At 43.1% G+C, this 21,767-nt stretch overlaps 2 protein-coding genes across 2 annotated transcripts; both read right to left on the minus strand.

Annotated features, from left to right (window-relative positions):
• Nucleotides 1-5,540: 5,540 nt before the first annotated feature.
• Nucleotides 5,541-7,738, minus strand: LOC142047210 (uncharacterized). Its single transcript, XM_075068813.1, has 2 exons — nt 6,963-7,738; nt 5,541-6,284 (listed from the first exon to the last, which is right to left on the minus strand). The coding sequence occupies exons 1-2, from the start codon at nt 7,489-7,491 to the stop codon at nt 5,866-5,868; spliced, it is 948 nt and encodes a 315-aa protein (XP_074924914.1). The 5' UTR covers nt 7,492-7,738; the 3' UTR covers nt 5,541-5,865.
• Nucleotides 7,739-16,509: 8,771 nt separating this feature from the next.
• On the minus strand, nt 16,510-20,602 carry SERTM2 (serine rich and transmembrane domain containing 2). The gene has a single exon (XM_032766997.2). The coding sequence runs from the start codon at nt 19,007-19,009 to the stop codon at nt 18,728-18,730; it is 282 nt and encodes a 93-aa protein (XP_032622888.1). The 5' UTR covers nt 19,010-20,602; the 3' UTR covers nt 16,510-18,727.
• Nucleotides 20,603-21,767: the final 1,165 nt, after the last annotated feature.

Here is a 21,767-nt window from a genome sequence, read left to right on the forward strand (position 1 = left end):
TGTATGTGGTAAGGGAGAGGCATCATACAGAGGATACATCTGTAAGTGTCTGCTGAAGAGGAGTTCTGATGAAGACACTGTTGGCACAGTTACTAGTAAGTTCCTTTTTTTTTTTTTAATGGTGACTTTTTTGATGTCAAAGAAATTATTTGTGTGTAAAATCACAAGAAAACTGCCTAACCTCATCTCAGCACAGACGGTATTACATTTCTTTATTTCTCTAGGGCACTAAATCTCATGGCTCTGTCATAATGCATAAAATTGTTCTACTTTGATTCTCTTTATCTGAATCTTCCTTTTATTTAAAAGGTGGGAGGTTGATGTAGATGCATATAAAAGTCCTGCGTATAAAAGTAGCCTGATGCTACAACTCATAGTGTGCAGAGTTCAGCTAGGGATATATTTTGGTCCCTTATTGTTTTCAGTTTATACACAACCTGCCCTCAGGTGCTAATTAGCTGCAAGAACTGCATATACAAACAATATTGTTGTGTTTTTTCTATACAAATACATTTGTGGTCAAGGTTAATGTTACCGGGTTACTTGTTGTTTCTAGATATCTAGGACACTAACAGCATGATTGCAAAGATTTCTGAGACAAATTTTTCATCTTAAACCAAGTTCTACTTTATTTAGGCTTGGATTATAGGTGTTGAAGATTAATTCCTCTAAGTCATTCTTGATAATATGCCAGATGCAATAAATAAGTTTCAATATTGGTACTGTATGTTATCTTCTTTCAGTACAACATGACCACACATAGCATTCGCTTAGATTAAATAGGGGTGGTCTTTGTCAACAACTATACTCAGCTGGCTTTTGGCTTGATTCCATATTGTGTATATTGGAGCATACTCCTGCATAGTCTCCTTTGATTAGATCACACAGACAAATAGGATTTGGAGCATGTGAGAAGTTTCCCCAGGGACGTTAGCTTTAGGACACAGAGGAACACAGGAATATTGGAACAGACCAATGGTGGTCCTAGTGCACTGTGGTGCTTCTGAGTATAGCCATTGACAGGATTGTATTTTCTTCAGGACATCTTATTTTTCTTAGTAGAAGACAAGATTACTTACTTCCTGTTAAACTATTAGCCTAAAAATGTAGTTAGGGGGATCAGGTCTTAAGGAGACTGGTAGATACTTAAGGAACAATGATATACGGATTTCAAGCTGAACACTGCGTTTCAAAGCAGCTGTGATAAAAAGAACCAGAGAGTTGTCTCTGTGGGTTTATCTAGTACAAATGAACACCAATTAGTGTATTCTTTCCACTGGGGCTTAGTCCATCATTTTGTCTAATTATGGTATGAATCCCACAATGGAAAAATCTCTCATTCTGTAAAGAACTAATTCCGAATCAAAATCTTAAAATTCTTAAACTCCAATTATACTGCATTTCTTAATACATTAGCCAGCCAGAGAAAGTATATGCCATCCACTCACTACATTAAAATGCTCTGGGCGTGAGAGGGAGAAACTGCAATCATAGGAGACAAAAGAGAATATCAAATAACTTATTGGACCTCCTTCTCAGCCTCACTATGGACTTTTATTAAGTTTAAGGCCTGGTCTACAGTTTTATCAGCATAGCTATGGCAGTTAGGGTATGATTTATTTTTTCCCCCTGACATAGCTGTGTTGGTAAAAGCTCTATCATAGATGCAGTTATACTAGTATAACTTAAATTTTTAACTGACAAAACTATTTTGGCTAGAGGTATGACTTTTGGTAAAAAAATACAGATAAAAGCCCTAATATGGCTGCAGTTATGCTGGTATAAAGCTGATTTAAACTAGAATAGTTATTCCCCATTCTGAAGGGAATAGCTGTACTACTGTAAATATATTCACATCATAAAACCACATGACAGTCAGTAATACTTTGCCTCTCAGTTGGAACTGGCAACAGATGTGCTAAGACAAGATGTTCCTGGGCCCTGAATTGCTCTGACCGCAGAAGTGTCTCAGCATCGGGGTGCGGCAGTAAGGGAGAAGCCCATACTGAACTTGTTCTGTGTAGAAAGGACTTCAGTTCCCATTGCTGCCAATTTAGCAGCTTTCAGCAACATTAAATGCACTTAGTATGCAGCGCTGGCAAACAGTAAAATAAAAATCGACTGGCTGTTAACTTTAGACAGGCAACTATGAAGGCAAACAAGGGCATACACTGAATGTATTCTTAGCCACAACTCCACAGGCCACATTCTTTGCTCTGGGGCTTGTACAGCGCACACTGTGATATCATCGAGAACCACCCAAGGGCAGAACTTATGTTCTTGCACCTGAAAAGCAGGCATGCTTAAATCTGGTTTGGTGAAGCCAGACTAGGGGAAGCAAAGCTTAGAATGAAATCAATACTTCCTCTTTTGAAATCAACAGTCTCTGCAGGGTCTACGAGGTTTTGTTTGCTTGCCTCTTCTTTCTCCATTCCCAGGAGCATGTCTGCATTGCAGACTGTTTACATTTAACATTTTTCTCTCCACATCTATAATATGTCTTCCAACAGAGGCTATAAAAAAATAAGAGGTAAGCCTCAAACCACCACTGGGAGATAGTATCTCCTCCCCAAGACCTTTTACAGATGGGGAGAAAGATGACATTGTAAGTCTGTGACCAAGATGGGAAGAGAACCTAGATTTCCCGACTGCCAATCTTGTGCTTCAGACCTCTTCTTCTCTCCAATATCCAGCACAGACTTGATTGGTGCTGTTGAGGAAATTGAGGATGACAGTTACGTTTCAAATCTCCACTGTGGATTAGTCAAAAGACTGCAATGACTGAAAAGAAAATAAACCGGTAGGGAATACAGCTGCATGTCTTTCCAAACTCAACTCAGCAGAGGGTGATTATAGAAAAGAAAGATTAGAGTACTCCTAAAGAACAGGGTAATGATCACTTAAGAATGAAATCACTTTACTTAAACACATTGCTAGACACCAGTGTAGTCAATACAGTGTTCTGTTCTGCGTTTCAGCACTTATTAAAGAGACACTGTTCATGTGAAAATTTCCTGAAACCTGTATTCCCATATCTACCTCTCTGGTGAAAGCTAATTATAACTCTTCACTCCTGAGAAAGGCCTTGCTTACTCACAAACACTGCCTGAAGGATCTTCCAGACTTACTAAAGAGAGAGAATAAACAGCCTTCCCAGGAGGTGTACTGCATGTTGTATTTATTTACAGATTTTTTTAAAGAAAAGATAATGACTAACTGAAATGACACCTCACTTACTCCAGGAACAGGCCAGTGTAAATAAACACACAACTCATTTTAGATTAGTAAGCCACCCTGACTTCCACAGAAGTGGGCATTTGCCCGCTATGATAATACAAATGATAATCACTACAGTGACAATGTATGGAATCTCCTGGGAGTTGGACAGTAGCTCCCAATGATCCAAGTATATGGGGATGTTGTTTGCTGGGTTTATCTTTTCTTGGTGGGTGGGGGAGGAGAAGGTAGAAGAACTAGTACACATCTATGCATGAGGCTACAAAAAGTAAGCAATTTTTTTTGCCCATCCCTCTACCCTTCAAAAAAAAAAATAGACAAACCCGGTAACTGAAAAGCCCCACTATGAAAGTGGCTCTCAGATTGGTCCATGAGCATGTGATGATGGCCCATGGAGTGCTGAATGATCCCATGGGCTTGGCTCCTCCTCCTTTCATCTTTAAATCACATTCAAAGAAGCCAAAGTTATATTAAATATCTTCCCGGTATTAACTTTTCTATGTAAGCGATTGTTGCCAGAGCACTGATGTGTCAACATAATTGCGAGGGGAGATGTATTCAAGACAGTCTCTCTCTACATACGTACACACGTGCATTTGTATGTTTATATAAAGGTTTATGGATAAACCAGACATCTGTTGTAGTTGATCCTAGCCCGGGGACAGCTTGCTAAAGGGGTCTTGTTAAAAATTGGTTGCTCCTGGGAGAAAAGATGTCTCAGGCTCTCTGCATTCAGAAGACTTTGCCTGGTAGTAGAGTATAGTTTCTAAGGTATGGCTACATTTACAGTAGTACAGCGCTGGGAGTTACAGCTGTCTTCGTACTGCTGTGTAGGGAAAGCGCTGCAGTGTGGCCACACTGACACTACCAGCGCTGTAGTGTGGTCACATTTGCAGCATTTGCAACGCTGTTGAGAGTGGTGCATTGTGGGCAGCTATCCCACAGAGCACCTCGTCCCATTTTGGTGCTGTGGGTTGTGGGAAGGGGACGGAAGGGTGCGGGTCATTCTGCTTCCTATCCCAATGCCCCATGGTGCATTGCTACACATCGCAGCAGTCTGGTGCCATTGTGAGTCTGCAGTGCAATTTCTGTTAGAAATGGAGCCCGAGCTGCTGAGGACTTCGCTGATGAATGTCGCCAGCACATCACGTTTGACAGTTGAGCTATTCCTTCAGCTCCAGTGAGGAGTCCGACGATGATATCGAGTCACCTGATGCGCGTGACAATAAATTGCTTGTGGCAGTAACGAACATGCTCAGCACCGTGGAACGCCGCCTTTGGGCTCGGGAAACAAGCACTGAGTGGTGGGATCGCATTGTCTTGCAAGTCTAGGATGACGAGCAGTGGCTGCAGAATTTCAGGAGGAGAAAAGCCACTTTCATGGGGATTCTGTTGCGGAGCTCGCCCCACCCTGCGGTGGAAGACACGAGATTGGAGCTGCCTGTCAGTGGAGAAGAAGGCGGGGTTGGCTATTGGCATCTGGAGATGCAACTCCAGACAGCTACGATCAAGTCGGAACAGTTTGGAGTGGGAAATCAACTGTTTGGATCGTGTTTGATGCAGTTTGCGAGGGCCATTAATCGCTCCTGCTAAGAAGAACCGTGACTCTTGGTGGGATACATTGCCAGGACATTCTGGAATGGCTTTGCCAAATGGGTTCCCTAACTGTGGAGGGGCGATAGCTGGTATGCATATTCCATTGGCACCACCCCCACCTTAGCATCCGAGTAATTAATCGGCGAAGGGGTATTTCTCTGTGGTTCTCCAAGCGCTTGTGGATCACTTTGTGGGCATTTCATGGACATTTACACAGGCTTGGCTTGGAAAAGGTGCATGTGCACGCATCTTCGGAACGTGGCCTGTTCAGGGCTGCAGGCGTACTTTTTTCCCAGACTGGAAGATCACAGTAGGGGATGTTGAAATGCCCATTGTTGATCTTGGAGACCCCGCTACCCCATGTAATGCATGGTCATGAAACCGTATACACGGGAAGCTTGACAGGAGGCAAGGACCGTTCATACAGGCTGAGCTGTTGCAGATGACTGTGGAGTGTATTTAGGCAGTTTAAAAGGGTGCTGGAGATGTCTTTATGGAAGCTGACTTTGGGGAAAGCCAGCATCCTGCGGTTATTATCCCATAGAGACGGGCTGTACCTCCATAATATTTGTTGAAGGGAGCGGAGAAACATTTCAGTGAGGAATGACCTCCGAGGTTCACAGCTGGAGGCTGAATTTTGCCAGCCAGAGAGCAGGGCTGCTAGAGAGGCCCAGCACAGGGCTACAAGGATTGGGGATGCCTTAAGGGAGGAATTTGAGGCTGAAAGCCAACAGTAATGTTTGGTACCTTGCACGGGAGTGAAGTGCAGTGGTTACAATGATTTGCAGTGCCTGTTTTTCCCTTGGGATACAGTATGTTTTACTTTCTGCAATAATAAAAACTGTTTTAAAAGCCAAGAAATCATTTATTGAAAAGAAAGTAAGTAAAAGGGCAGGGGGGTAGGATGGTGAACTGTACAGTCAGAGGTTTGAGTATGTCCTGCCTGGAGTGCTGTACAATGACTGCTGCACTTCAGGATTAATATACTGCATGGTGATGGAGGTTGAGTGCATAGGGTAAGGGTTGTAGTTCTCAGGGCTGGTAGGTGAACGTACAGGTGTTGGAGACAGCTGGTGGTGGTAAGAACCAGGATGCTGGAGAAGGGGGTTTTGAGCAAACAGTGGGGCACAAGGGAGAGAGCTTTGGGATGTGGTGGGGGTTAGCATGGTAGTGATCTGCCTGCATGGCTATGAGTGACTCCATACAGTCCGTTTGGCGTGCCAGGAGGCTTATCAGCTGCTTTGTGCTTTTCTTGGTAGCCAATTCCTTTCTCCTGCTTTGTGTTTCCCTCCACTGATGCATTTTCTCTCTCCAGTCCTGCAGCCTCTTATTCGCTCTGGCATACTGATTCATAACTGCTTTCACCAAATCTTCTTTGCTTTTTCTTGGTTTCCTCCTCAAGTTCTGTAATCTTTCAGCAGGCTGTGATAGGGCTGGAGGATTCAAGGACACTTAAAAAAACAGAAATAGAAACATTTATTACAGAGGCTGCATTGTTTATAATCACAGTGAAGGAGTTTGTAGACTATTTGTAGCATCATTTACACATAGCAAACATAGCACAGAGAGGCCACAGCAGCGAAGACATGGTGAGTAATGGGGAATGAGAGATTAATACAGCCATGTTGCTGCCGCGGCTCACCTGGGAAGGGGAGCTGCTTGAGTCAGGGCTCACTGGGGTTTCTGTGCATTGGGGAAAGGAGAGAGAACCTGGGGGGGACCTGCACTGAATACTATCCCTACATTTTCCACAGGATTTTATTCTGCCAGATATCTCACTGCTGTGGGTTACTTGGGAAGAGCAGGAGGGTCTTCTACAGCAATGCGGATTCCGCCCTGGTCCCTACGCAGCTTGCCTGTGTGCAGCAGTGATCCCCCCACCCCTTGCGGCACACTGGCGCGGACGCGTTAGCCTGACTGGAACAAGGACCACAGTGGCTCTCCCTATAAACTTGCGCAAGCGCATTGCCCACGCTCTGGCTGAAACTTTTGAAGAGATTACCGAGGCCGATTACCGCGTGATAGACTCCATCAATGGGCTATTCCACATCTAGGCATGTATGCAGGCAGCCATAACCCCCACCCTCCTCTCCCAAAACAGTTCCATCCTGAAAATAAAATCTGCTTACCGGGAACCCACTCCTCTGCTTCTTCTTCACCAACAAGTTCCAGCTGCTGTGACTGGCTAGCTTCTTCCTGCCTTGAGAAGAGCTCCTGGCTGCATGCCTCCTGGGACTCCGGGGTGTCTCCCACCACCTCAGTAGCCTCACTCTCGGTTTCCTCTACACCCTCCCCCTCCCCCTCTTCTCCCTGCTCTGAACTGTCCATTGTGGTCCTCGGATTGGCAGTGGGGACACCCCCAAGTATTGCATCCAGCTTCTTGTAAAAACGGCAGGTTGTGGGGGCAGCAGCTGAGCGGCAGTTTCCCTCACGGGCTTTGCAATAGGCACTCCGCCGCTCCTTTACTTTAACCCTGCACTGCACCGCATCCTGTTCGTGGCCCGTTTCCAGCATGGCCTTTGATATCTGGCCATAGGTATCATAATTTCTATGGCTGGAGCGCAGCTGTGACTGCACAGCTTCCTCACCCCAAACACTGATGAGGTCCTGCAGCTCGCAAGTGTTCCATGCTGGGGCTTGTTTGGGGCGTGGAGGCATGGTCAGTGATTGATTGATTGCACTCCACACCTGGCTGAGCAAACAGGAAGGGGATTTTTAAAATTCCTGGGGCATTTAAAGGGCGGGTCACCTGAGTCCAGGGCAGTGGAGTGCGAAACGATGACCAGAGAGGCTGAAAAGGTATGCTGGGATACCTCCTAATACCCTGGAGGCCAATAAAAGGGCTTTTGCTGGCCACACTTGATGAGCAGCGCTGCATCACCAGCGCTGGAATTGTTACACCCCAAGCAGATCAGGTATACAGCCAGCGCTACAGCCAGCGCTGCAGCCAGGGAGTTGCAGCGCTGGCTGTGCTTTGCAAGTGTGGACACAGAGTAAGTTGCAGCGCTGTAACCCCATCACCAGCGCTGCAACTCTCAAGTGTAGCCAAGCCCTTATTTGCCTTCTGCTGTAATTTGGTTTGCATATTGCTTGTTTCTCAGATTCCCCTGCCAGAGAGGTAACATAAATCTAAGTAACAAGTAAGAAATGCCGCACATTCCATTCCCAGCTGGGCTGACTCTGTGCTTCATCCTTCCAGAGTAGATATGTTAAGGTCCATGAGGTTAAATGGGGAAACAGAATAAGTATGATATGCGCAACCAGAGTGCACGCTACCCCAAGATTGGCTTACTCCTGTGTTCAAACCCGGACCTGGAAGAACCATCTCTTGCAGTAAGAGAGTAACTGAGTGTCATGCCTATTCAGTCCTTGGGCTCTTTGTTGCGACTGCCACTTATGATGGTGTTTTCTTTTTGTGATGGAAAAAGGACTGCCAGTGAATAGTGCTACTTGGTGGACCATTTCTCGGGAGAAATATACAGTGCAGTTTATGATCAGATAAATATTGTGCAAAGATAAGCACTAGGGGGAAAAAAAGAAAAAACAACAGTAGCACATTTAGGCATACAATGAATTCTCATTTAAATTCTGAGTTTTGAACCTTATTAATTGAATTGACTCCAACTGCTTTTATAGGGCACTTACCATGCTATGTAAGTTTCACATCTGTCTTTTTATATTCAGCACAAATACACATACAAAAAAGCTTCGATCTGATCCCTGTTTTGTTTCTGGCTTTCGTTCTTTGTGACAGAGGAAAAGGACATCTGGGCTCTAGCTTTGTCTTCTTAGGTTACATGTGTGTATCTTGTGCTCTACGATGAATCATTCCTATGACCTGTCATGCATGTCTTGCCAGCAGTCTGCGCTGAGTTAGTAAAGCACATAGGCTACAGGAGAAAGCTAGATGTTGCACATCTTTGAACGCAAATGTCCACAGAGATGCACCTTTTTTGTGCAACCACCACTGTACGTATTACTAGTCTCTCTTTTTTACCTGGTGTTTCTTCTACACAAGTGTAGAATCCACACTCTGACCTAGAAGGTTTGGTTGTCAGTGCGTGCGTATCACAATGCTGGCTGCTCCTTGGTGGGTGATCTTGGGCAAGTCACATCTGAGAGCTTCCGTTTCCCCAACTGGGAAAAAAGGAGCAATGATGTTGAACAGTAGCCAGAGTGGTAATAGAGCTCAAGGATTTGTCTCCATGCCCTCGGCCTAACACATGAACTCTCCCTTAGGTAGCTTGTTTCAGAATTGAGTGAAAAGACTTTTCAAACACCACAAGAGTGAATCTATTTTTTTTTCAAAATTTTCAATGAAAACTGAATTTTCAGAAATGGGTTTATATTTTGGGGTTGGTTCCTGAACTCTAAACCAGACCAAAGTCACCAGGGAGGTAAAATCCCACCTTGCAATTTTTATTTATTTTATTTATTTATTTATTTGTAACAATTGCCTTGACATAGTAACCACACACTTAGCCAGTACACTACATACACACAGTTTTCTGATTGTTTTGCTGCAAATAACTTCATTCTGGGTCCAGAGGCAGGTAGTAAGGTGGGGAAATGTTGAATCAGGCTGTAACTTCATGGAGTTACCAGCAGAAGTGAAACAAAGGCCACGTCTAGACTACCCGCCTTATCGGTGGGTTAAAATCAATTGCTCGGGGATCGATATATCGCGTCTCATCTAGACGCAATATATCGATCCCTGAGCATGCTTATATCGATTCCGGAACTCCACCAACCCCAACGGAGTTCCAGAATCGACATGGCGAGCCGTGGACATCGATCCCGCATGGTGAGGACGGGTGAGTAAATCGATTTTAGATATTCGACTTCAGCTACGTTATGCACGTAGCTGAAGTTGCGTATCTAAAATCGATTTGCCCCCATAGTGTAGACCAGCCCAAAGGCAAAGCAGTCTTGGCATTCTGATCCTGGCCAGCCTCTTTCTCCGATTATGGCTCTTCTAGTTGCAAATCTGTGTGTGGAGAGTCTGTCTGCTGTGCTTATCTGCCAGCTGTCATTTCAGTGTTTGTTTCTACAGTAGAACTGCAAAGAGATTTGAAATTACATACATGCTACAATAGTACATCAGTGAAAACAAGGCATGTTTGGAACTCTCATTTTCTTCCTTTTCATGTCTATGTATTTAACAGCAACAGCAAAAACAAAGGTTATTTTCTTTTGCATGGTTGTGGAAATAACCTTTCCAACATGAGCCAAGTGAAATCCAATGATGTGTTGTCTTCATGAGTTCACAGACTGGCAGGTTCAGTGCATTTAGGGCTGCTCAGAACTTTTCAAAGCTGCAGTAGGGTGGAAAAAATCTGTGAGCAACTGTGAAACTCACGCTAGTTTCATTCTTATTGCCAGTTGAGGTGGGGAGAAAATTCCCCTAGCTGCTAGTCTTGTACAGCAGCAATCCATCAATGACCCAAATGGGAGCCTTCTGTGCATTTAAATGTGCTTCAGCATCAGACAGACCAGAGGTATGTTGACAGAACATTCTTTTGTTTTTCGTTTTGTTTTGCAATCAGCTTGAATTAGTCTGAATTAAAGTTGCTAAGGCAGTGGTCCCCAACCTTTTTGTGGCCAGTAGCACATTCATGTTTTCAGAAGAGTGTGGCGGGCGCCAACAATTTTTTTCAAGGCTTATTTTGTATTTGTACATTAAATAATACAAAAAAATATTTAATATAACATAATATATGAATCAAGAGAGAAGTCACGAGGACAGAGAATACTGGTGCCCGCTGCCCCGGAGTACTTTGTCTACAGCAGGTGTGGGGCCCTGGCTTCTCTCCCCTGCTGGGCACTAGGCTGGCCCTAAACTTGCCTGGGACCGAGAACACCAGCACCCGCTGCCTGCAGCCCCGGAGTTCTCTGTTGCCGGCAGGCACGGGGCCGCAGCTTCTCTACCCTGCTGGGAACTAGGTGGGCCCTGTGCCTGCCGGGAACAGAGAACACCGCCCCGCAGCCTGAGTTCTCTGTCCTCGTCAGGCGTGGGACCGTGGCTTCTCTCCCCGGCTGGGCACTAGGCGGGCGCCCATTAATGATCTGGTGGGCGCCATGGCGCCTGCAGGCACCACCTTGGAGACCACTGTGCTAAGGGATTAGAAACTATAGTATGTCTTAACTATAGGTGTGTCTTATTTGCTTGATTGGCACCCGTGTTTGCCTAGCCTGGGTCTAAGCAGCCACACTGCAAAGTGACACTACAGTTACTGTGTCCTCACTGGTGCTCCACTCACATGTGTCTTGCTAAGACTTCTGGGGGCATATCTCATGGTTCTTAGTGCTGCAGTAAGTTAAGCAGCCCTATGATTCTTTCCCAGTGAATTGTGGAAGAACTTTCCTGTCTCTCTGGGCACCCAGGGGGAATTGTGGGAAGGCATTGGAAGACTTTTGGCTCTCAAGTAATCTAGCCTGTGTTCTTGCTGCCAAGTACATATGGTGACCCTTAGGCTTTAGCCTATGGCCACAGACAAGCCAGCCAGCTTGGATTTAAAGCATCACCAAAATCCTGGATATGGTTCTTGTATGTGTGTTTGAGGGCAGGGGAATGAGGGGCAACACCTGAATAAGAGCCCAGGTTAACTCTGCAGTGAAGAGGGACTCAAGATGAGACCTGAGTTAGTTCAAGGACTTCAGGTATCATTTTTTCATTCAAATGCCAAGTTTAAAATATGTTACAGTGAATGGGCCAATGATTTGGATCAAATGTGTAGGGCCTAACATGGCTGTGAGGGAGGTAACCTTTCTTGAACCATATGTGGCCACATTAGTGCTCCCCAGACTTTGAGCCTGAGTGCAGGGTGGAGAGAGAACAGAGACTGTGTGCCTGGGTGGGTTTGACTTGCTTATGCAGAAAATTGACTGAAAGAATGACTGGAATTATGAAGTTCATATAACATTTATTTCTCATGAGTCTTTATTCTAGCCATGAGTCCTTATTCTACTTGATCCCTGAAGTTAAGTGTCACCTCCTCTAGCTTAGAAATGGATTGGGCTTCCTGTAGGGGCCATCAGTGCCTCTCTCTAGGTTAGTCAGAGGGACACTCCACATTTCCCTGGGTTGGGTTCACTGCCTCTCTCTAGTGCTTGCAGTTGCTAGGACAGACACTGAGAAAATGAGGCCAGAAATTGAAACCAGGGTATGTCCTAGTTATTTATTTTCCATTAATAGTTTGCAATCTAAAAATCTGACTGTTAGTCTTAGTAAGTTTGTAGTCTATTAAAAATTGTTATATTACTTAAGTCCAATAACACCAAAGCATTAAATAGGTCCTCTGGATAGATCCCTGTGTCTGTAAAACCATGAGAGTGAGTGTCAGCTGGTTGGCTGCTAGGAGTACAAAGTCATTCTGGACCTTATTGGAGAAATAATTTTAAAGTGACCACCCTAGAATAAGTGAAAGATACTTATAGCTTGCAAACAATAAAATCATCGGAGAAAGTAACAAAGACCATTCCTGAGGTCTTATCCATGTGATGGCTAGTACCATGTGATTAATCCTTTCCCCCTCTCCAGTTATAAATTTACATAAAAACTAAATTCACATTGATGATACAATTTATAAATAATACCTATATGTATCTGAATTGAACAGATGTCTTCCTGATTGTCACTGACCCACCTCCGCTATTAGCTAAATATAATCTATAATGAATGAGTTCCTCCTGCCTACATCTAAGAAGATGCCAGAATACCTTCCATAAAAATCACTCCGCCAAAAACAAGTTTAATGTTATTGTTCATGCAGTACGTTAACTGCCTTGGAAGATGGACTTAATCTTCCTTTGTTGTGAAAGGACTAGGGGAAATCTGCATATAAAGCAATCCAGGGAGAGGGAAGGAGAACCTAGTAAACTAGGAGTTAACTTTTCATCCTGCTCTTTGCCTGTTCATTTTGAAGCCTAGGCAAATGGAAATTTTTTTTTTAAAAGCACCCAGGTGACCTTTAATATCTGTAAACTTCTCACATCCCTTTTGGACCTTCATTGTCTCTACAGATCTGAGGTTGATGAAGGATACACAGCCCCTCATAGAGTCTAAACTTTATGCTCAAAGCCTTAAAGCCACGACTGTAAAACAGCACCAGTTCATGTGTAATGTTTGTGTCATGAATGAATGCTGCTGTAAAATATTAAATTCATACCCAGATCTTCACAGTTAGATAAATAGCAGCTGAAAACTGATATCGGAGATCCCCTAGCTTTGCTTGATTCCTATAGAGGAAGAAGTCCTAAATCCTTTCTCAGCATCTCTTGTGTATTTATCAATATGTATAAGAATACACTTGAATGCTTTTTATGTGTCATTTTTACAATCCTTTCCAAGTATGTTAAAAGTATCAAGCAGCCACTATCACTTGCGGATTTTTTCCCATCAGAAATCCCCACCATGAAAGTTAATAGAAGGTGGTTGGACAGATTATGAATCAGGATTTTTAGCCCTGAAGGTATGTTTGTATTTGAATCTTTTGCTGTTTTAACATACATTCATTATGTGATGAAACATGACTGTAGACGGGCACACATTTTTTGCAGGACACCGGATTAAACATGATTATGAACAAGCATGTGTGTTCTGTCTATATTAGAATTTACAGTCATGTTTGTCATGATGAGAGCCAGCCTTCAGGGTGGATGATCTCAGATTTTACCATATGTTAGCTAGCACCAGGAAAGAACACACTCTTTTTCCTCATGAAGACAAGGCCCAAGTGCAAAGCAAAGTCTTCATCCTTGATTAAGGCAACTAAGCTAATGGGAAATTTCATACCATTTGCTTTTCTCAACCAGAGTTGGGAAGAGCGTGTTTTTGGCCTTGTCCCATCTAAAAAAAGAAAGCTTTCCTTTCCTGGAGTCTGATGGTTACCCTTTGCTGAACTTTGCTGGTGCAAACTTAAATTCACTTCTGGAGCCCTGTGATGATGGGAAGATGTCTGTCTGTTTCAAAGCATATACTGTAAACCGTTCCTGCTCTATTCCCCAACCAAGGGTTTATTAATGCAGTGTTATCAGTAATGTTGATAGGAGTTATACATATGGGACGAGAGAGGAATAAATCCCATAAAAACGTAGATGTCCAGTTATGTCCAATTTGTGTGTGGGGTGGGAGAAGGATTCTTGGCAACTTCTAGGCTATGATGGGAGAATTTTTGAGGACTATTAAGGGCAGTTGTGATGGCTTCTGTTTCCTGATGATTGTGAGTTTGAGTAAGGTTATCAGATTCAAACAGGGCTGGACTGTAACCTTACAATCCAGCCTAAGGGAGGAGCAATGTGTAGTTGCCCTCTACCAGGAGAAGGGTCGGAACCAAATTCAGACTCAGTCAGTCAAGCCTGGTCCTTTGCTCTAGGGTGGAAGTGATCTGCAAAGGCTCTGGCAATGCAGGTAGCCCACACAGAGTATGGGGGCTTCTTATATTCCCTTATTCTCCTGCATGGGTGCAGAGCCGGGCTTACATTTAATCTCACCTAGTAGTACCTTACATCTGTGATTCTCTGGCAGTCCTAATGATTCAGTTGATATCAGTGGAACCACTGGAGGAGTATATGACTCCTCCACGTGAGCCCTACTCTGAGCTGCTGGCCCTGTGCACATTATGGTGATAGTATAAAGCAGCCAGCTGATTCAGAATTGGTTTATAGTATTTCTCTAAGGTTTTATAAAAATAATTTTTAGCACATGGCCAAGTGGGAAGCAAACAAACACAGCCTGTGGGGGGAAAAGGTGATAAAATGAGACCACAACATTACAGATCCAGCAACTCGGTTCTTAAATTGCAGTCACAAAGAATCCTGTGGCACCTTATAGACAACCAACGTATTGGAGCATGAGCTTTTGTGGGGGAATACCCACTTCATCGGATGCATGTCAATTGCAGTCATCATTCAACATAACCAAACCAATACCAAAGCCCACTGAATCTAGCCATCTCGAATAGACACACAAAGGCAAATTCCAGCAGCAATCCCTTTCCCCAGAAGGCCCAGGCTCCTGAAAATTACAAATAAGAACAAAAAGACGACAAATGGAGAACATGTATTTTATTTGTTTCTTTGAGAAATGCAGACTTTAAAATTTGCTAGCCTTGAAAAAGACCAGCAGCGCATACAGTGTGAATGTGTTTTCTAACAAACATATATATAGGTCTTGTGTAAATAGCCTATTGAGGGAGCATACCAGGGCATAGGGCATGCTGAGCTGAACAGCTGCTTGCTGTCTGAAATGGAGACACACAACATCGGAAGGAAAAAATGGTGCTGTATGTTGGTAGCTCTGGCTGCCTTTCCTGGGTAGTATTGTAAAGAAATATATTATCTGCCCAAATATAATATATGATTAAATATAAATGGATCAACCTTTCATTTACAATATATTTATTAAATCAGTTTTTGAATGAGTACTTTTATGAGTTAAAATATTTTAACAGAAAATTAAGGGCCCCAGTCTGCCACTGAATGAATTGCTGTTAGGATTGGACCCAAAATTAATTTGTAATTATTTGTACTAAAATATCTTCATTAAATAGGTATATCTGCGGCTCTCTCTGTTTCTTGGGAGCAAAAGTTTTTCTTCTCTGGGTGGTTGTGATAGAAGATTATTATTTCTTAGAGACTATTCATTGCCACATGGGTTAAGGAATGGTCAGAATCCTACAGCTCTTGTACACTTTTAAAAGGGTCCTGAAAAAGATGGCAGTGGGACTTAAGATTGCATTGGAGTAAATACATACGTTAGCCAGTATTCTGTGCTTTTGCTGCTGAACGAATGAAACTGTATCAAGTAAACCTATTTTTATATCCTTCACATACATGACAGTAGCAATCTGTCTTAGCAGGATTTAGGTTTCAATCCTAGAACAAGTAGAATCTGGACTCCTAAGCAGTGTTGATAGAGCATCACAACAGGGAGAGTGGTGCACTCTTAGAGTTACCATCCCTCAGATGAACTGTTAAGCCAAGGTCCTGTCTAACACAGTGGTTTTCAAAGTTCGGGTCATGATCCAGTACTGGGTCGCGGAATGCAAGGCACTGGGTCTCCTTGCTCAGCACCCAGGGATCCTGTCGGCCAGCCAGTAAAAATTAGTAGTCCCTACGTGTTCTGACACCGCGCTGCGCCCCGGAAGTGGCCAGCAGCAGGTCTGGCTCATAGGTAGGGGGGCCATGGGACTCTGCACACTGCCTCTGCCCTGAGCACCAGATGGCCAATGGGAGCTTGAGGGGTCCAGTGGCTGTGCACAAGAGGCACATGGAGCTGCTTGTGCACCTCCACTAGGGTGACCAGATGTCCCGATTTTTATAGGGAGAGTCCTGATTTTTGGGTCTTTTTCTTATATAGGCTCCTATTACCTCCCACCCCATCCCGATTTTTCACACTTCACCTAGGAGCTGGACCTGCTAGCCGCTTCTGGGGCGCAGTGAGGTCTGTGGTGCCAGGCCAGGCAAGAAGCCTGCCTCTGCACTCTGGCTGTGCCACTGACCAGGAGCCACCAGAGGTAAGCTCACACCCTAAGCCCCTGCCCCAGCCCTAAGGCTCCCCCTAACCCAGAGCCCCTTCCTGCACCCCAGACCCCTCATCTCTGGCCCCAGCCCAATGCCAGCACCCCCAGCCCAGAGCCCTAAAGCTCTCCTCCCAACCTCCTGCCCCAGCCCAGAGTCCTCTCCCATATCCTGAACCACTCACTGGCATCAACAATTTTCTTCAACTGCGTCACCAGAAAAAAAGTTTGAAAGCCACTGGTCTAGTAGATGCTCAAGTGATGATCTCATGGCACAAGAGTACAGGATAACCTGTGACCGGGCCTACATTTCTCTTCCAGACAAATACAGTCTAATGTCGAAGGCTGTGTGGGAGATATTGCTGAAATATATTGGATGTTGTGTTTGCTTACATAATTACTGCACTAACCATTTTCCATGTTGAGCCTACATCTCATGGAGTACATTGAGTACAAAAGGTGCGATTCTGTATGGAGAAAGAGTCTTTGAACAGTCTTCCAGTCAAAACAGCAGTGACAATAATACTAATCCTTGCTGTGGACCATTCATGACCAGTGTGGTTTTAGCATCTTGTTCTTCCCCATAGAGGGAAAAAGAAGCCAGACTCCTAGTCAAAAACAACCCACCGAACAACCTGCCTATAAGGATAAAGAAACCACAATTCCTGAAGCACTGGAAGAACAATTCTTATTATTGTTACAGGTCTGTAGAGTCAGTGCCATTGCTAATTTTAGCACTGTTTGTGTGTGGGGAGTTTTCACTTTCCAGCCCCTTGGAGAGAGGAGAGTTGGCAAATAATTGTATATAAAGTGGAAAGCACAAGGGAGCTTTATCACAAGGCTAGATTTAGACAGGAGCAGAGAAAGTAAGATGTGCTAGTTAAAATCCACAGGGAAGCACCTGCCCAGTACATATGAGTTTAAAATTATCCCTGTCTAAAAAGTGTTGTTACAAGAGATAGTGGCCCAACAGAAGTGAGATGCTATATTTGATTGCCATCTTTCTGATCCATGTGAAGAAAGTCTTTATTTTTTTACATGGGGTATTATATGTTTATATAGAGAGATGTTAGAAGGACGTTTCCAGCATATTGTTTCATAATTTTAGATATTTTTTTCTTACTGTTCCAGCTGATCAGTTGGAATCTTGCTCTCCTATTTCAGTGCTCATATTTTCCTTTAATTTTATAAGCACACTAGTTGATCATTTAGGAGAGCTCCAGAGTACAGAGCTGTGCATGCTGATTTATTATTGCAATGTCAGGTCTTGTCATTCTCTTCCCTTCCCCTTCTCCTCTGTCCCCATATCCTTGTGAGAAAAGTATTGGGAGTTTTGGCGTGTTTCTGGGGGAAAATTACACGGAGATGAGAGACAGGTCCAAATTCAGAACAACCTTATCACTGTTAGCAACGTCCAGTTAATTCACTATCATTAAATAGTATTTTAATTACTGAGTGACATTGGGAAAGCTGAAAGAAATGAACCTAGTTTTAGGGAATGCAATTTCTGCAAAGGAAGGGCAGGGCCCAGAGGCAATGTCTCTTCTGAATATGACTCACGCCCCTTGTTTCATGCAAATACCTTTACCTTTTATTTTCTTTCATTCTGAATGAACTGCCTCCTTCTGATAACTGGAATGCACTATTCACTGTTTGTTTGATTCTTAATGTCTGGAAGTAATAGCCCCAGTATATGATGCACATTGGCCTTATAGCAGGAACACTTGTCTATTTCCAAAATTGCATTTTGCAAATGTGCTATTCCAAGTGGAAAAAAACACCATTTAAGATTTTCCTTCTTGAATGGGATGGATGTCTGGGGATTTTCACACCACTATTCATTTTTCGTATGTGCCCTATGGGCTCTTTGAGCCTGCGCCACAAATTAACTTTGAGTTCGAGTCTCTTATCAGGCAAGGAATCTCCTCTAGCAAGAGAGGGGAAGATAACTCAGCAAATACATCTTTCAGAATATATTCTTGTAAGTTTTGGGGTTTTTGGCTGTCATTATAGTAGCTTTTATCATTTGCATTAAGCCTTTTCAGGAGGAGCTGAGTCTCTCCTGAGAGCAACGAGGCTTCTGTGGTCTAGATTTTATTTAGGACATGTGCTCTGTATTCTCCTGGAAACCAGTCTTCTCAACACATGTTGCTTGAAGTCTTCAGGGGGCAGGAGTGTCCTAAGCCTACTGGATATCTTATGACTGTCAATTCACAAATGAGTCATCTGCCCTAGATGCTGAAAATGTTTGTTTGATAGAGGTGCAGTACATTGCAGAGCAAAGTGGGCAGGTGTGGGTTCTCCTCCCCACAAAGGCCAAATAAAACGTGCTTTGTGAACCATGCAACTCCTTCCTCCTTCCTTTTGCGTCTGTCTCATTGAATGCTAGGAATCCTGCTGTGCATTTCTACATCTGTAAACTGTTGAACATTTTCTGTGCTTTCTGGAGAGGTGGTGATTGGGGAGATCACGTGCTTCAGGCGTAAAAGCATGGTGAAGAGTAGTATGAGAAGGATGGCCAGGAGCGTTAGGAACAAGCCAACATACATGTACAGGTTGGCATATTTATCTGCTGTTGTGTTTACTTCTGTCGACAGGGTTGGCAAGTGGACACGGCCAGTAAGATTTCCACGGTATTTAAAATAAATCTCAGTCATCGCTCGCTCTCAGGTTTTGTCCATTTTCTCTATTCACCGTTAAAATGTTGCCTTCCTTCTCCCATTTCATGAAGAAAATCCAGAAAGGGAATTTACATCTGAAAGTAGATTCTGACCAGAGTTCTGTAGAGAAAGCACAGTTGTGTTGGTTGTAAGACCTTCGCCCCTCTTGGTTAAGCAAACTGCTCTACAGGAGCCTTTGGAAGTCATTTCTCACATGCCCCTGTTGAAGATTGTTTTTTGTTGTTATAACTTCTTATGCTGTCAAAGTTTTTTAATTTGCCCAAATCTCTTTAATGCTCATCTGAAACTGACAGATCTGAGTTGCTGCCAGGCTTAGCTCTATACAGGCTTTCATTTTTGAACAAAGGAAGTGAATTTTCTGCCAACCTATCACATTGCAGATGATTTATACCTGGGTGATCTGGCAAGCTTGTTTTATCTCTTGCTAATATGGTTGATGATCTCCACTCTCCAGAGTAATGGGTGTCAGTGATTAGATGAAGGAGAGTTTGGAAAAAACAGGGTCTTTTCCACTTTCTACATTGAACTGATTCTGTCATTAGGATCAGTTAAAAACTCTTTCTTTCTAAAAGGGAAAGAGAACAAAAAGAATTATTAAACCCAGTTTGTGCTGTACTCTCATCATACCAACCTGAGAGATAAAGGATAATATGAAACTGTTATCTGATCTGATTGCTATTAGAGCATTGCATTTCCAGGGGTATTAAATGAATTCACTTATGTGGTCCTGTGAGCCATTTGGCAATCCAGAAGAGCATTATGTGTTTACAAAGGCTCTTGAAACCTTTAGAGGAAGGGAACTGTTACCCTGCATAATTCACTTTTGTGTCCTATTCTAGTATTCTGTGCTTTGTGGGCAGGTCCGGCTCCAGCTTTTCTGCCTACCAAAAAAAAGATTAGTGGCGGCACTTAGGCGGCAGCTCACAGAGGAAGGGAGGGAATGAGGGACCCCCTGCCGAAGACCTGGACATGCCGCCCTGATACCAGCCGGAGTGTCGCCCCTTTGAATTGACCGCCCCAACCACCTGCTTCCTACACTGATGCCTGGAGCCGGCCCTGTTTGTGGGTTAGGGAAACACTCACTGATTATACAGATGTGGGCCATTAAAACTAATGGAGGAAAAGATATGAACCCCACTGCCTTCCTTCACATAGAGCTCTGCATGTCTCATCTCAGCTAGAACTTGAGAAGTTGGATACTGCTGGCACAGAGTGTCCTACGAGCACTGCGAAGAAGACTGCTGAAGCTCTGCCAGTGTGGGCTGGGTCCTGTGTGCAAATGCCCACTTACGTCCCACAAGCAAAGCTGGTCAGAAAAGGGATTTCCATCCCATGGGAAATTCTGACATTTCAAAACCTGATCTCATTCCAAATTGTAACAATTAAAAATTTCTCATGCAACAGAAATTCCAAAAAAAATGCTCTTAGGAAACCTCAAAATGTTTTGTTTTGATGAGGTAAAAACATTTGGTTAATGCTGAAACACCATGTAAAATATCTAATATGCACACATTAAATATTAAAATGTAAAAGTCTAAATGAAACAAAGTTGAAAGAAAACATTTCAATGAGGGCTGTCAATTAATCACAGTTAACATGTGATTAACTCAAAAATTAATCGTGATTCAAAAAATTAATTGCCATTAATTGCAGTTTTAATCACACTGTTAAACAATAGAATACCAATTTAAATTTATTAAATATTTTGGATGTTTTTCTATATTTTCATATATATTGTATTCTGTGTTGTAATTGAAATCAAAGTTTTGATTATAAATATTTGCACTGTAAAAACGGTAAACAAAAGAAATAGTATTTTTCAATTCACCTCATACAAGTACTGTACTGCAATCTTTGTTGTGAAAGTGTAACTTACAAATGTAAATTTTTTTTTTGTTGTTGTTACATAACTGGACTCAAACAAAACAATGTAAAACTTCAGAGCTTACAAGTTCACTCAGTCCTACTTTGTTTTAGTGATTGGCTGAAGAAGAAGAAGTTTGTTTACATTTCCAGGAGGTAATGCTGCCCTCTTCTTATTTACAATGTCACCAAAAAGTGAGAACAGGTATTTGCATGACACTTTTGTAGCCGGCATTGCAAGGTATTTACGTGCCGGATAGGCTAAACATTCGTATGCCCCTTCATGCTTTGGCCGCCATTCTTTATCAAGCCCTTGTATTCTGTGTTGTACTTGAAATCAATATATTTGAAAATGTAGAATACATCCAAAAATATTTAAATAAATGGTATTCTATTGTTTAACAGTGTGATTAATCGTGATTAATTTTTTTTAATCACTTGATGGCCCTAATTTCAACATTATTGAAACAAGACAAAGTGAAACATCTTAATTTTGAGATAAATACATTTTCAGAGGGAAAAGTTGTTTCGTTCTTTCTTTCATTCTTTCTTTCTTAACCAGTTCTACCGACAAGTCAGTGCCACATTCTTTTCTGGAGGGGAAAAAGGCTTGCTCCAATTTACTGTGGGTCCCATCAGTACTATCACTTAGCTGAACACACTATCTCCACACCACTCCCAGCATTTGCTAGGATCCCCCTTTGTTTCAAACAGTTTAAAAACAGAAAAAAGATAACCTAAGGAATAGAGGGCCAGATCCTGCTGGAAGATAGAATGGTCAAACAGGGCTGTAGTGCTGACTTAAACAGTCAGCTGGGGATTCCCCTGAAGTAATTCCTGAGTTGGGTATCTGGCTCTGTTCCACCCCCTG

Source organism: Chelonoidis abingdonii, chromosome 8, assembly GCF_003597395.2.
Source record: "Chelonoidis abingdonii isolate Lonesome George chromosome 8, CheloAbing_2.0, whole genome shotgun sequence".
Classification (NCBI taxonomy): domain Eukaryota; kingdom Metazoa; phylum Chordata; order Testudines; family Testudinidae; genus Chelonoidis; species Chelonoidis abingdonii.

Coding starts and splice junctions, on each gene's coding strand:
- LOC142047210 (XM_075068813.1), bottom strand. CDS start 7,491: ATGCCTCCACGCCCCAAACAAGCCCCAGCATGGAACACTTGCGAGCTG. Junction 6,285..6,962: donor AGCAGAGGAGTGGGTTCCCG/GTAAGCAGATTT, acceptor TGTTTTTTTAAG/TGTCCTTGAATCCTCCAGCC.
- SERTM2 (XM_032766997.2), bottom strand. CDS start 19,009: ATGACTGAGATTTATTTTAAATACCGTGGAAATCTTACTGGCCGTGTC.